Raw genomic sequence first — 14,222 nt, 5'->3', positions numbered from 1 at the left:
TACATTTTCTTCTTGGACAATTTGTCAAATTAATTCAAAGTGATCCTTTGAATGCTATTTTCCTTTTATGAGCACATGTATGATGTTTGTGTACATACCTGTGTGTGTTTATGTGTGTGTGTGTTTGTGTGTGTGTGTGTGTGTGTGTGTCTTGGCCAGAAGTCGACCCAGAGCGTCTTCTTCACTCAGTTTTCATGGTTTTCTAAGTAAGGGGCGCTTGAATTCAGCCTTCTCTCTTTAAGCTAGTTTAGTTAGACGTGCCCTTCTCTGTCTTCAGATAGCTGGGATTCCAGGTCAACAACTGTGTGCTTCTATCTGTGTGCTGCAAGTACTCCACAAGGCAAGTTGATTATGTTTCCAATATTTAATAATTGCTTTATTTCTTTAGCTAATTTTTTATTACAATTTACTTTATCTCCATTTACTTGTTGATGTTTTCCTTTTATTTATACTGTAATATATACTGGGTTGGCCTCCTATTAGGTCCACATGACAAGGAATATCCATTTAGATTGTAAATGCTGCTCCAGCTACTGACAAACTTTGTCTTAGACCATATTTCTTTGCTATTTGAAGGTCCTGGTTTTATTATTGAGAATTTGGCTATTTTGAAGGTAGTAAGCAGTTTTACTGTAATTGTAATTTTAAGTTTAATTGCCTAAGCATACAATTTTTTTTATTTTAAACAGGATCCACTTAGTGTTTATGGGGATGCATATAATTCAACAAACCTTTCATGTGCTATAAGGGATTTAGTTTTTCTGTATGAAACTTATTGTAACCATCAAACATTCAGGTATAGGTATGTATGGGTAAGAGGTAACTCAGAATGATATAGTTCAGTCACAAAAAGGTCTATGACTTTTAAGAATTGACTTAGAAAGACTTTTAATATAAAAGGAGATACTTGTAAGATGTTAAAAATCAAATATATGGGGACGTAAGCCTCAGTATCAAACGGCATCCTGTAATCTAGAGAGTGGAGAATGTTGAAAGTAACAAATCATATACTTATGTAACTCTGCTTTTTATAACAGTAGAAGAAACAATTCTTTTAACTCAAATTAGGAAATTATTATACATTTTATATATATTTATATAAAAGTTACAAGTAGCAAGCATATGACACAAAGAAATGGAACAGTAACAGCAGTATTTGAGAATGCATGCTTTTTACAATGTGTTTAATAAAGAGGGCATTTTTTTCCAACCTAAATATCCAGTACTGACATGCAAGGGTATTTTCTCAAACTGTCAGTTCAGTCATATTGCTAAGTGCTTAATCAAACAAAATTCTGTTGTAGAGTTTGAATGGTAAAATAACTAATTTCAAAAAGCCATTTGTGAAACTCGGTATCTTTCCTTGGTAAAAACAAAACAGAAAGCAAGGATACATAGAAACAATAAGTGGGGAGACAAAGAGAAAGTCAGAGAGAGGGAGAGAGAGATTTGTCTTATTGCAATCTAGATTTTACTCATGATATTTTACTGAATTTAATTATAATAAAACAACAGGTGTATACAGTCCATTGAACCTCTAGATAGTGTTTTCGTGATCCACGTTTGAATTTTTCACTGCAGATTGTTCACAATCACGCAGGAACGCACTAAAGCAGTCTATATAATGAAAACAATGGACATGTAACACAAAGTTCACCGAAAGTTGTGTTTTGTTTTCTTTTCCTACAGATCACATAGGTACAATCATGTAACAAAGACACACATACAGCATACAAACAAATGTGAAGCTGACAGTAAACATAAAGCTGGGGTAGTCTCAATCAGGAACTAATTTCTTCTTCAAGTTTCCGTATATCTCAGAATGTATTTAAAACCTAAGGAGCACTTGGTGATCAGCAACCAAATTAGGAAATGGACACATCATTGTGCAGCAGCAGGGAGTCTTGCCGAAGGAATAACACATGTCTGTAACTCTTAAGTTTGGATAAAGGCAGTGGAATGAATTTAGAAATATGTCCACTTTTCACAATTCACTACGGAATTTTCTTTTCACAGTCCCCATGTTTGTATAAATAGTTCTTCTCTGAAAATAAAGCACAGTTAAAACATTTTCTCCCAATGAAAAAAAAAATGTGACAAACACACCAACTTATTAAGGTCATACTGAGCATGGACTGCGTTCTCCTAATTCAAGAACAGTTGGTAGGCTTGAGGAGTTTTGAGGAGATTAGCTGTGAAGCAAATTTAATTGGAGATGAATTAGAGTAAAATAAACACAGACTACAAAGAGAAGATGTAAAACCAGTGTGATATTTCATGACAAATAGATGCACATGTAGACAATTGAAGGTTATGAGGCTTTTAAAGACTAAAACATTCAAATTTTATCTCATAACATTTGATCAACATGCCACATTTAATTTTAATGAGATAAACTAATTATTCATGCAAAAATAAAAGCTACATAAATTGTATGAATATTACCAAATATTTGGTGTTGCAATCAAATAGACTATAGTCAAATTATATCAATAATTGCCACTCTTTACTTTAGTTACTTTAAGAGTGAATATTCTTATATTTAAAATTTGAAAACATAAGTATCTTGCACTAGTTTTTGAGGAAACATTGTTACTTTTATTGTCTTTGTCTTACAATGTGAATATTAGCTTATTCTGTTGTTGAATAATGCTTGATGAAAGAATATTAAAATTTATTATTAAGCTATCTATCCTAAGAATAGTCACTCCATTACTATTGCATCTACTAGACAACTAAATATGAAATGCCATGAGATAGATAGCTTAAGAAATAATGACAACAAACCACATGCCCTGAAATACTGAGACAGTTATAGTCAAACAGAACAAAATAGAATATGACAAGGGGAGAAGGAGCCAAGGGCAGTTGCTTACCTTGAGTTTTCGTTTTAGACCCTAGTTGTGTTGTATTCAGATTCATGTTTGCTTAGAGACCCAATGAGGCAGAACCTGGAATGTTATGGCTATTTCATTCAACAAAGTAATATTTGCACAAAATATAAATACATATATTTTCTTTATGAACATTCCTAAAGTTAATAAACCAATGCGAACAATGGTTTTACAGCAGCATGCACAATATGTTAAATCAATTTATTAGTTTAGAATTTACGAATAAAATCTATATGTCTATATAATTAGGTTAACTAAAGTAAGCATGCATACACAGCATAATTCAACTTGATGTGTTTTGAAATTTAAAAATACATTATTAATTTCAAATTTTCTGACCAAATATTTTTTACTCATTTTAAGAATACTAACATATAACACATGATATTTTATATATGTATAAATGAATAAAAATGTCTCTCCTGATTTCTGTATTTAAATATAAATTTTCTCTATTTTAGCATTCAATATTATAAAATATAATTTGTAATATAAATATGTTATATGAAAAAATATACTTTATTTTCTTAGCATAGTTAATAGATTCTATAGAAAAATATTTTGAATTAAAAGTGTTCAATAAGATGGCATAGCTATCTTGGTAACGCAACAGTTTCAGAAAATTATTTTATGTCCTAAAATATATAAATATTGATAAGATCAACATCTATGAATATGAAGGCAGATTAGTTGTCTAAATCTTTATCATAAACAAAGTGCCCCATTTGTGTAGAAATAGTTTTCATATATACAAAAATAAAAATCTTTGGTCTGTGTACACGTGTGTCATCGCACACGTGTACATTGCATGCCAATGTATGGGATATAAAAGGACCTGACTAGCACACTATCATTCACAGGGCAAGTGAGCATGAAGACAGACTACAGCTCAATGCTGTGGCAGCATTTCCGTCTTCAGTTACAGTTGCCATCAAATATCTATGGATACTGACCGCTGGACGGATTTTTCGTGTCTGGATAGCCTGTGGCTTGTGGTGGGCACCTCCTCAATCTCATCGATGTCACAGGCATCTGCGGCATCTTGTGAGTAGTTGTGTTTCATGACCAGGATGTTCCTTCTGTTCACGGGTGGGATGAGGGGCTTGACTGGCTGGGTGGGTATCTCTGCCAAGATGGAAGCGTCCCTTGTGCTGAGGTTACTGCGACTGCCTTTCGCACTGGACAGTTGGGATCCACAGTGATGGTCATGGATGCATTTGGAAGATGATCTCCGCAGTTTATGGTAATTTTCAAAGTCTTCTGCCACGTCTGCAAAGTCAGCTGTCGCTCCGGTTCCTCTGAGCGTGCATAACTCATAGTGAGGAGGCTCAAACACCTCCTGGAAAACGGTCTGGTCAAAGTCTGACTTCCTTTGGACGTATTTTTTACGAGGCTGTTTGATCTGTACAATGACAGAAACGATAATAAGGATGATCACAATGCAGGAAGTCACGCCAATGACCGTCCCACTGGTGTTGGTCAGCTGATCCAGCAGGCTGGTTTTCCTCTTTTCTGTAGGTAGGAGAGAGTGAAAACAACAGACAGACAAGAGGAGAAACAACCCACCATGTGTTAATATCACCTTCAAAATGCAAATTCAAAACTTTAAAGCAAAATAGGCTGAGCATACAATTTTCACAGCCTTAAATTACCACACAGCAATTCTTCAAAATTAAGATTCTATTTTCACCATGGCTCTATTTTCCATCCTTAAAACTAACCATCCCGTTGCTTCCATCCCTCCTTTGAATATGAACATGTGTGCATATTTATATATGTACGTTCATATAACTTATTCATGGGAAATTTTCCATAAGACTTACAACAATGTTTATGAATTTCCTGAACTATGATTTGTTTTCTTTACTGAGTCATAAGAGGATCTCTAAAGTACTGAACCAATAAGGAATAGATAGACCTGTTTTCTCTCTATATTTGCTCAACAAGTAAAACTGTAGTGATAGGACACACAGCATTATGATACCAAGAATAATTCAACACAAAATTACAGTGGACATTTTGGAATGATAGAAAGAGAACTTGTCCATATTTTCCTGAATAAAATTATCATAAAAACTGAGCATTAAATGCTTGTATATGGGAAATGTCCTGTTAGTGGTCAGAAAATAAACATATATGATAAAAAAACCCATACAGACATGGATGAGAGGATGTGCTTAGGAGATAGTATTCACATGTCCAAGAGGTTGAGAGAATAAATTATGAATAGTTCTTCTCAGAGAAGGACTAAAGTAATGAATCCATTTCATAAAATACAATAAAGTAAAATAAAATGTGTGAGGGTTTTCCAGGAACAGTGGACATCCATGGCATATGAGCAAATAGTTTTAATCAAAAGTTCAAAGCTTCCAATATTCAAGATAAAAATATAAATCCAAGTTTAAAAAGTCAAAGCAGAATAAACATAGAAGACCTACCTAGACTTAGAGGTTTTAAAATTATAGAGAAAAAGAAATTAAAAAAATCAACCAGGGGAAAATGATATGAGAGAAAGGATCTGCACAGTTTATCATGTGGTTGATAAGCCTTAGAGGTTAGGATAATGCATGCTCATAGATTCAAGTAACTGTAAAATCAAGTTAAAAATCACAGAAATAACTATATACTACAGTAAATTGGCTTTAAACATGGAAACAAAATCACTAACAGATTTAATCAAATAAAAATGGTAAATAATTAATGATTGTGTGTTTGTTTTTCGAGACAGGGTTTCTATGTGTAGCCCTGGCTGTCCTAGAACTCACTCTGTAGACCAGGCTGGCCTCGAACTCAGCAATCCTCCTGCTTCTGCCTCCCAAGTGCTGGGATTAAAGGCATGCATCACCACTGCCCAGCTTAAAAAGGTCTTTAAGTCACAAGTAAAAAAACCATAGCCAAGGCAAATCCAAATAATTAAGAAGGAAGAGGCAGACATATTTGTCTTCCTCATATTCAGTAATCTGTTTTATAAAAAAGTAGTGAAGTCTTTACCATTACACTATAGAACCTATACCTCATAGTGCTGTGGTTGACTGGTATCAGTAGTAAAACTAAGTTGGCTGGGACATAAACCATTGTTTATAATAAAAGAAGAACACAGTGACAGGGGAAAATCCCTAAATACAATTAATCAATACAGAAAAGGTAATCAAAATGTGTTTATGGCAAATTATACTAATATAGACTGCCTTTATTCTGTTATCACCCTGAAAGGAGAATGAAATAAAGTACTAAGTATTACTATGAGTTGTTGAGATTGTAATATATACAAATTAATGAGTAAAAAGAGTATAGAATATGTACAGAGAAAGCTCTACCTTTCATGAGAATTTTCAGCCTAATACATAAAAGCTAAGGTGTGTAGGATAAACACTTAGGCCAACCCAGTAAAAGTAAAACAAGAAAATATTGGAAAACACTAAAAAATTACATATTACAGTACAACATGCCTATTTAGTTTAGTAGACCTTATAAAGGGAGAAAACGATGAAAAGATACATGAGGCATTTAGAAAACAAAAACTGACATGTATGAATACCATTGTATGTGGACACATTAAATAATCTAATGAAATACAGAGACTATTAAAAAGAATGAAAATTAATATTCAATATTCATTGACTGTGGCAAACATTTCCTATATAAAAAGTATGAATTTTAAAAGGAGTGAAATGTTAGTCAAAGAAAGTTACATGCAAATAAATACACTTTAAGACAAAGTATGTTAACTAAACCTTTATATCATCTTATGATGATAAAGAAGGTAACTTGGGAGAAGGTTTAACAACTCACACACTCATGGGTTCAAAAACTACATGAAATGGAAGCTTTATAAATGTAGAATGGAAAGCAAGTCATGCAGTATTATATGATGAGGAAAAATGTAATATTGTCTTTGAGTCCTGCAGAAGTCACAGATTAGCCAATGGAATTAGAAGACATACAATCCTATCTAAACCTACCAGATATATAGATATAAAATACTTTGCCCATTATCAGAAGTTATGCACTCACTTTTGTGGTGTAGTGTATGCTAAGCCACAAAACCAATTCTAGTAAATCACTAGTGATCATAACTAAGTTCTGCTATCACTAGAAAATTCATTAAGACTTCAAGGATGGTTTAACTCTCTGAAGTAAAGGCAGTGTGCTGTTATAATGAATTTTCCATCCTGTTCTCTTGATTGTTCTTTTATTTCTGTAGCATACTCTCCCATCCAACAAACTGATGTTTAAGGCTGCTCGCTTTCACTAAGGTCTGAGGATAAATCAGAAAGTATTTAATTTCCTATATATTCCCAGGTGGTTCCTTACACAGAAATAATGACTAACATTAATTATCAAAATAGTTTCCATTAGACAAACTTTTCTTACTGACTCAGTGGTTCAGTGGGTATTAGACAGGGTTTCTCTGCTTCTCTTTCCAGGAAGTATTTTGATAGAGCATCCTAAAATTTAACTGGAAAATGGCTCCTTGTTTATCTTCCTTTGAATAGGGTTTACCATTCAGCCTTAATAATGGATGCTTTTATGTTAACTAAAACGGAGCATATCCCAGTCAACAAGCTCTATTGAAATAACCAGTACATTGGTTGTTGACTGGTGCCCAGGGCAAGGACACTGAGAACTATTTCGTAGGAGAGGAAAAAGTATTTTAGTTAACAAAATAGAAGTGGCTTCAATTGAGAACAGAAATTATCTTTCCAAATATTTTATCTCTAGTGCACATGCAAAAGATGTATTGGGCAAATTAAACAAATGAAACAGACTGGGAGAAATGGAAGAAGGTAAGATGGAGTCATAGAGAAGTGATGCTCTCCATGGCTATCCCTCTTTTCTCCACTGGGCTCTGCAAGTTTTCCTGAGATATCTTTAATGTTCTAGAATGTACGCAAAGTCCATTGTCCATATAAATGAGGAAATCTCCAGACACTGAGACTATTTACAAACTGACATTAAGACACATGAAAAAATAGACAAATCCACATCCTCTGATTTCTTTTTAAGACTGGTGCAGGTACAGTTCCTTCCCATTCTATAGCTCTGAGTTCATTACCTTTACAGTGATTTTCATCCCAGGGATATACACAGTTCTGGAGCCCGTTGCAGACTAGCGTGTTGTTAATACACATGTTACTGTGGCAGAAGAAAGTGTTGCCTTCACAGGGAGCTAAAGAAAAAAAAACAGAGGACAAAGGGAGACAACAAGACAGAGAAAGTCATATTCAATGTTCTTCAATGCAACTCAATTGGTATGTGCATTCGACAAGATACGTTACTTATTTCTCAAAAAGTTGCCACAATGATCATTTAACCCTGGTGACTGGCACTCCACTGGAGGGTCAGATTACTGGAAGGACACAATGCCTCCACTCTCATCAGTACACACAATACAGCAAAGTTTATGTAATTTCCCTGGGCATATGCCACACTGAAATTCTACATACGTAAATGTAGATTTACTGTACAAAAGCACCAATCAAAGTGGTCTGAAAAACAGTATTGAAAAAATATGTATTAAACAAAACCCACAACACTTTTGAATAAGTAAACTAAAAGCTATAGAAATCCAGAAACAAAAATTAAAATAATCTTCAACAACCAACATCAAAAATATGAAAATGCATATTCTGCTCATCCTCTTACAAGTGCAGAGAGAAAGAGAGAGAGAGAGAGAGAGAGAGAGAGAGAGAGAGAGAGAGAGAGAGAGAGAGAGAGAGAGAGAGAGAGACTGAGCAACAGCCAACACAACCAATTCAGAGCAAGCAGCTTCACGTGCTCCCTGCTCCGACCCCCTCGGATCTTCTCTAGATTCCTTGTATAATGTTTAAAATACATGAAATATCATGTGGAAGCAGAGATCCTGTGGGAGTCACTTTGTAATTGTTATGCTTAACACATTATAAGGTTAGTGAGTTATTAAGAGGTGTGTAAATCTTTCCTAATGTAAAATTTAATGATCTGTTATATTTTTGCAAAGATTTGCTTTATAATGTGGAACTAAATTTGAGTTTCTCTAGCTAACTGTAATGACTTTGGAGAATGGCAACGGTTCTTTGCACAATTTATACACAAAATATAAAGGCACTTTCTGCACATAGATTAGAGTGACTTCAAAATGTGTGTGTGTGTGTAAAATGCTATTGATAAAATGTTCTGGTTTATAGCTGTCTACCTAGTAAAGAATGCCTTTAAGATGCTTGACTATTTCTTAGCCTTCCATAATGCCTTACGAATATCATAATTGCTATATTATGAGTTAGTTTAAAAAATTTAAATTTATGAATCAGATGAGCCTTTTACCTTGGCGATGAGGGAATGTAAAAGTGTACTGTGAAGAATGCTGAGACAGATATGTCAAATAGTAATAGTGTGATTTTGTTTTTCTAATGCTTCCTGATTGGAAAACTATTAATCAAAATGTTTTTATCAGTTATTACATGTTGTGGTTTTACTAAGAACACAATAAATACAAAAATGTCAATAAATTTTATCCCAATATTTTATCTTTAAGCAATGAGAATTACCATCATCTACCTTGATATATATATTTGGTGATACACTTACACACAAACACACACACATTGTATAGATCCTAAACAAACAGGAAAAATACAAAACCAGGACCATGACTATAAAGCATTCTATAACATGTTAGTACTTGAACTAAAACTACATTTTGTAAATAGAATAAAAACTACATTATTCTCTTAGGACACACCAGGCTAGGACTGGGTGTGTCCAACGAGGGAGCTTAGCATTAGGCTGAGGGGAGTCATGGTTTCCTCGGGCACAAGCAGGTTTACTATGAATAGTACGGCACAGAGAGAGTTGGCATGGAATTCTGGTAGGACATTCTTAAACTCTCAAAATACCTCTTTTAAACTTTCAACAATTGAGCTGGCCAACATATCAGTTACTCTTCTACCATCTGTAAAATGGGGTGATTGTAGGGTTTTCTTTATGCATAGGATGTATAGTAAGGATGCAGATATTATAAACATTTGTGAGACCTGGATGTAACTCATTGGGGGAGGGCTTGCCAAACAGGTGAAAAGTACTGGTTTCTGTCCCAGCACCAAAGGGTGAAGGGGAACCTGGGACCTGTTTGAGGAGAGCATTGAAGCATAGCTTAAGATATACAAAACATCTGATTTTGAAGCCTGGTTCACCACTTCTTACCTGTGTGTGCTTAAATGGATGTATCGTGATATTGCCAGTTTCAATGTACACCTATCTAAGCAGAGTCATGGATGTTACCACAGAGATTCAACAATTAAATCTTTAAACCTTTAAAGGCTGTGAAACTGATACTGTGTGTCACATGCAGGCAAATGACAAATACATGTCAGCTGTCTTATTGTGTTGAGGTAATAAGAGAGCTAAGCTAAGAGCTTGCAGAACTGATGTTGGCAAGACCTTTAAACATTGCAATGGGGAAGCAGTAAGAGCAGGGTCAGGAGGTCAAGGTCATCCTTGGCTCTGTATCAAAAAAATCAACACTAGGGAAAACAGTCTTGCAACCTCGAGGAAATACATAACATAATCCAAAGTGACTTGTTAATATGGAAAGTAAATGCTTTTGTTTGTTTGTTTGTTTCCTTGCTTTTTTGTTTTCTTTTTCTTTCTTTTTTTTCTGAGCTATCACTGCCTTGTACCAAGTGAGAAGGCATATTGGTATATTGGACGATACTACAAACAAGATTTTTAGTTATTTTTATATCCTGAATATATTGCCACAATTTAAGATATTATGCTTCAGTTCTATCAAAAAGCAAAAATAGAGCTTATCCATATTAAATACCAAGATAAATGTAAGCTTTTAGAATGTATGTATGAATAAGAATAAAGCTTTAAAGAGACCATAGCTTAAGTATACATGTATACTTCTGATATCCTGCTTTTTACATTTTAACAAGAACATCAAAATAGCATGTATTTTTTTATTATTAAACAGTAGCAACAGATATTCAAGTTCCATCATTAAGAAACAATACTGATGCCAGGGAGTGGTGGATCACGCCTTTACTCTCAGCACTTAGGAGGCAGAAGCAGATGGATTTCTGAGTTCCAGGCCATCATGGTCTACAGAGTGAGTTCCATGGCAGCTCGGTCTATACAGAGAAACCCTGTTTTGAAAAACAAAAAACATAAAAAAAAGAGAAAGAAACAATATTGACTAATCTAGAAAAGATTTTATATGGTTTTTAACCTCAATCTGTACAAAATAAAATGTTGAGATCCTGCAGAATTGTGGGTTGATTAAAATGACAATGTTGCCTTTTAATTGTGATAAATGTATTCAAAATTTTCAGAAAAACAGATAGTATATCTAGACTTTGGGTCAGTTATAAAAACCTTCAGTGCAGTTAACTTTTATTCACTGATTATTCATTCAAATACTTCAAACTAAATTATATAGAAGCACAAAATTGCCCATAACTTTTTCACTTGAGAGGTAGAAGAAGAGCCTTGTGAGTTTTGGGGCCTGGGTGTCAACCAGGGGAGACATACAGGACTTAGTTTTCAGGGGAGTTTCATTGCTGGGAGCCTGCTTACCTTTGTTTACTTTAAATAATTTCATTTGTTATTTAGAAGGGAAAATAACTTAAAATTTAAGAGTTAGCTCCTCAATGTTATAACCTCATTATAGCAGGCATTTTCTTAATTCCTAAGAAAATACAGATTAGTGTGGAATTCCTCAAATAGCAAAGTCATCACACAAACATTCTGTAGAAAATGTACAACGAATATGTTGGAAAAATATCAGTTATTTCTAGTGGTTATTTTGAGAATTCACTGAAATTATATTCTGTTTATCTCGTTTTGAGAACATTGCATTGTTTTTACATGGATGTATATACTCTGTGAAAACACTTGAATTTTCATTAAAAAGTATAAATTATCAATTAAAAAGTCAATTTACCATTTCATTTTTTGTGAGATCTAAATGGCTGTTTTCTTAGGACATCTATACTTCTCTTCAGTGAAAAATAATTAATGAGCGTAAAATGTGATTACTGACTATTGCTTTCCTGCTATCCTGCGTGAATTTGAGTGTGTGCACTCTGTCCACAAGGTGGCAGGCCTCTTCCACATTTCACTGAAGCTTCCTCAGTGCGTTTAAATGCTTCTGAGCATCCTTACACCTGGAGTCTGTTGACTTCAGAGTAGCAAATGAACAGGATCCTCAGCAACAGTGTTATGCATCATTCGAAAGGAGGTAGTGAAAAAAAGATACACAGCCCAATCGTGATACTGTTTACTTATCCTAAAATCCATATTTTATAAAATCGAAGAACTAATAAGAGATTGATTGTCTCCTGAGTTCAGGAACAGAGTTTCGGTTCCATAATTAAGAGGTGTTAGATTTATAGCTACTATTTTAACACTGAACTCAGTAACTGCTTTGTCAGGCTCCTAAAGTCTTTTCTTTCTTCAAATAGACAAAAATTGAGTAAATAGTACATCAAATGAGAAATAAAATATGTCTTTCTGAGATGCTGATATTTCAACTCCCTGCATTTCTGAGGTAATAAATCTATCAGGAGTATATAAAGTCAGTCATGCAATTGACATATGACAGTGAGAAACTGAGGGAAAGGAGTCTGTTTCCAAACATGGTTTTAAAACTGTGTGTTTGACTAATACATGTTCTACCAGTTAACTACTTTGGCAGTTTTAATCATTTCTTCTACTTTGTTTTGTGGTAAAGGGAGAAAAATTAAAAAAAAGTTGGAAAAAAAATAAAGACTGATCTCACAGTTTGACTGTGGGCTTCAGTACTAGTCTCTCCCCATGCACGCCTTCCATTTATGTCCTTCAAATTATGTTTTAAGAGAATTAACCTCTGCTTACTCCAGAGCTCACACAGCATGGTGATATACACCTCACACACGCAGAGCACATTCTTCTGATTAGTTCAATTCTGCTTTGTCATATACTGCACCTCTAAATCAGTGGAAATTCCTTCAGACATTTGAGGAGGAAGAAAAGGAGGAGGAGGAGGAGGAAGAGGAGGAGGAGGAGGAGGAGGAGGAAGAGGAGGAGGAGGAAGAGGAAGAGAAGGAAACTGTCCTGAGAACATTTGAAACTTCTCTTTATTTCTTGAATTAAATGGTTATGACCCTTGATTACAATGGTTTATTAAAACTTTTCTTAGATATAAGGATTTATTAAAACTTCCTAATCTTTAAGATGATTTGGTATCTCTTTGATTGTTGTTTTGAAGGAAATATTTCACACAGTTATGAATATGTCTATGTACTATGTATCTGTATTTGATCTATATTTGATAGACAAATACACAGTCAAAAGGCTTGTGTGATTGAAATCTCAGTTGATTTGACTTAGCAATAATCATGATCTGTTTTGTTAACAGGATTTCCTATGTGGTCTCAGGCCCCTACCTCAGGTTCTAGAAGCATCTATGGTTACATTCTCAGGCCTTTTTCTTCTATGCTCTTTTTACCTAGGCTTATTGTTTACAAGGTCCCCATTAATTTGTACTGATTCTTAGCTTAAGCCATTGACTCAGGATTCACCTGGGCTCTGGAAATTGTCTGAGAAGCAGCCTTGCCCTGAGCATTTGAATTCCCATATAGCTTCTTTACTTGGAATGCTAATTAGCATCCTAATTGAATATGGCTAAATAGAGTCATGGAAATGGATGTTCACCCTGTTCCTAAACAGCTCTACCTCCCCTTCACTCTCTATCTTTTTTGTTTCATTTTATCATTGGCTAATTGGTTGGTAATTTCTTGTAGCACAAAGTGATTAAGTTCATAATGACATACCGTACTGCTACTGTACCCTGACATATCCATTGAAATACACATCCTACATCCATCATTTAATCTTTCCTGTCCCCTATCCATGTTCGTGCTAGTCTCCTTCAAAATTCAGAGGATTATTAGAACACATTTTGAAAAAAAAAAGTTTCAAAAAAACTGAAAATATAAAAGGAATGAGTAACTTTCTAGTTTAAATGACTTACTAAAATTAAATCAAGAAGTTATAAAGAAATTAGACAGATCAGCAACAAGCAAGGGAAAGAGCTGAGCAATGAATGTGCTGGATGGATCGGTAACTAAAATCAACCTATCCTTTAAAAAAAGAGTTAACTTTAAAATTCTTCAGAATAGCACATGAAGTAGAAAAGAAAATAATGCTACTAAGCTATTAAATTCATTTGTGTAAAGCCAGTATCACCCAATACCTAAACCAGATAAGGAAACACCCTCTCTCTCTCTCTCTCTCTCTCTCTCTCTCTCTCTCTCTCACACACACACACACACACACACACACACACACACACACACACACACA

General features: G+C 34.4%; 1 protein-coding gene across 2 annotated transcripts in view; it reads right to left on the bottom strand.

The window, feature by feature from the left end:
* Positions 1 to 1,066: 1,066 nt before the first annotated feature.
* Positions 1,067 to 14,222, bottom strand: part of Neto1 (neuropilin and tolloid like 1) — a 111,249-nt gene continuing 98,093 nt past the window's right edge. Inside the window, exons 8-11 of one of the 2 annotated variants that reach the window (XM_028768950.1) lie at positions 7,951 to 8,064; positions 3,848 to 4,406; positions 2,877 to 2,951; positions 1,067 to 2,044 (exon numbers count right to left, since the gene is read on the bottom strand). In XM_028768950.1, coding sequence (XP_028624783.1) covers positions 2,891 to 2,951; positions 3,848 to 4,406; positions 7,951 to 8,064 — 734 coding nt within the window. In that variant the 3' untranslated portion in view covers positions 1,067 to 2,044; positions 2,877 to 2,890. Of the gene's footprint in view, positions 2,045 to 2,876; positions 2,952 to 3,847; positions 4,407 to 7,950; positions 8,065 to 14,222 lie in introns of those variants that run through there. The other variant, XM_028768951.1, reaches the window with a different exon arrangement.

This window comes from Grammomys surdaster, unplaced genomic scaffold (genome assembly GCF_004785775.1).
Source record: "Grammomys surdaster isolate TR1022 unplaced genomic scaffold, NIH_TR_1.0 189, whole genome shotgun sequence".
NCBI lineage: Eukaryota > Metazoa > Chordata > Mammalia > Rodentia > Muridae > Grammomys > Grammomys surdaster.
This window is presented reverse-complemented; position numbering and strand designations above follow the sequence as displayed.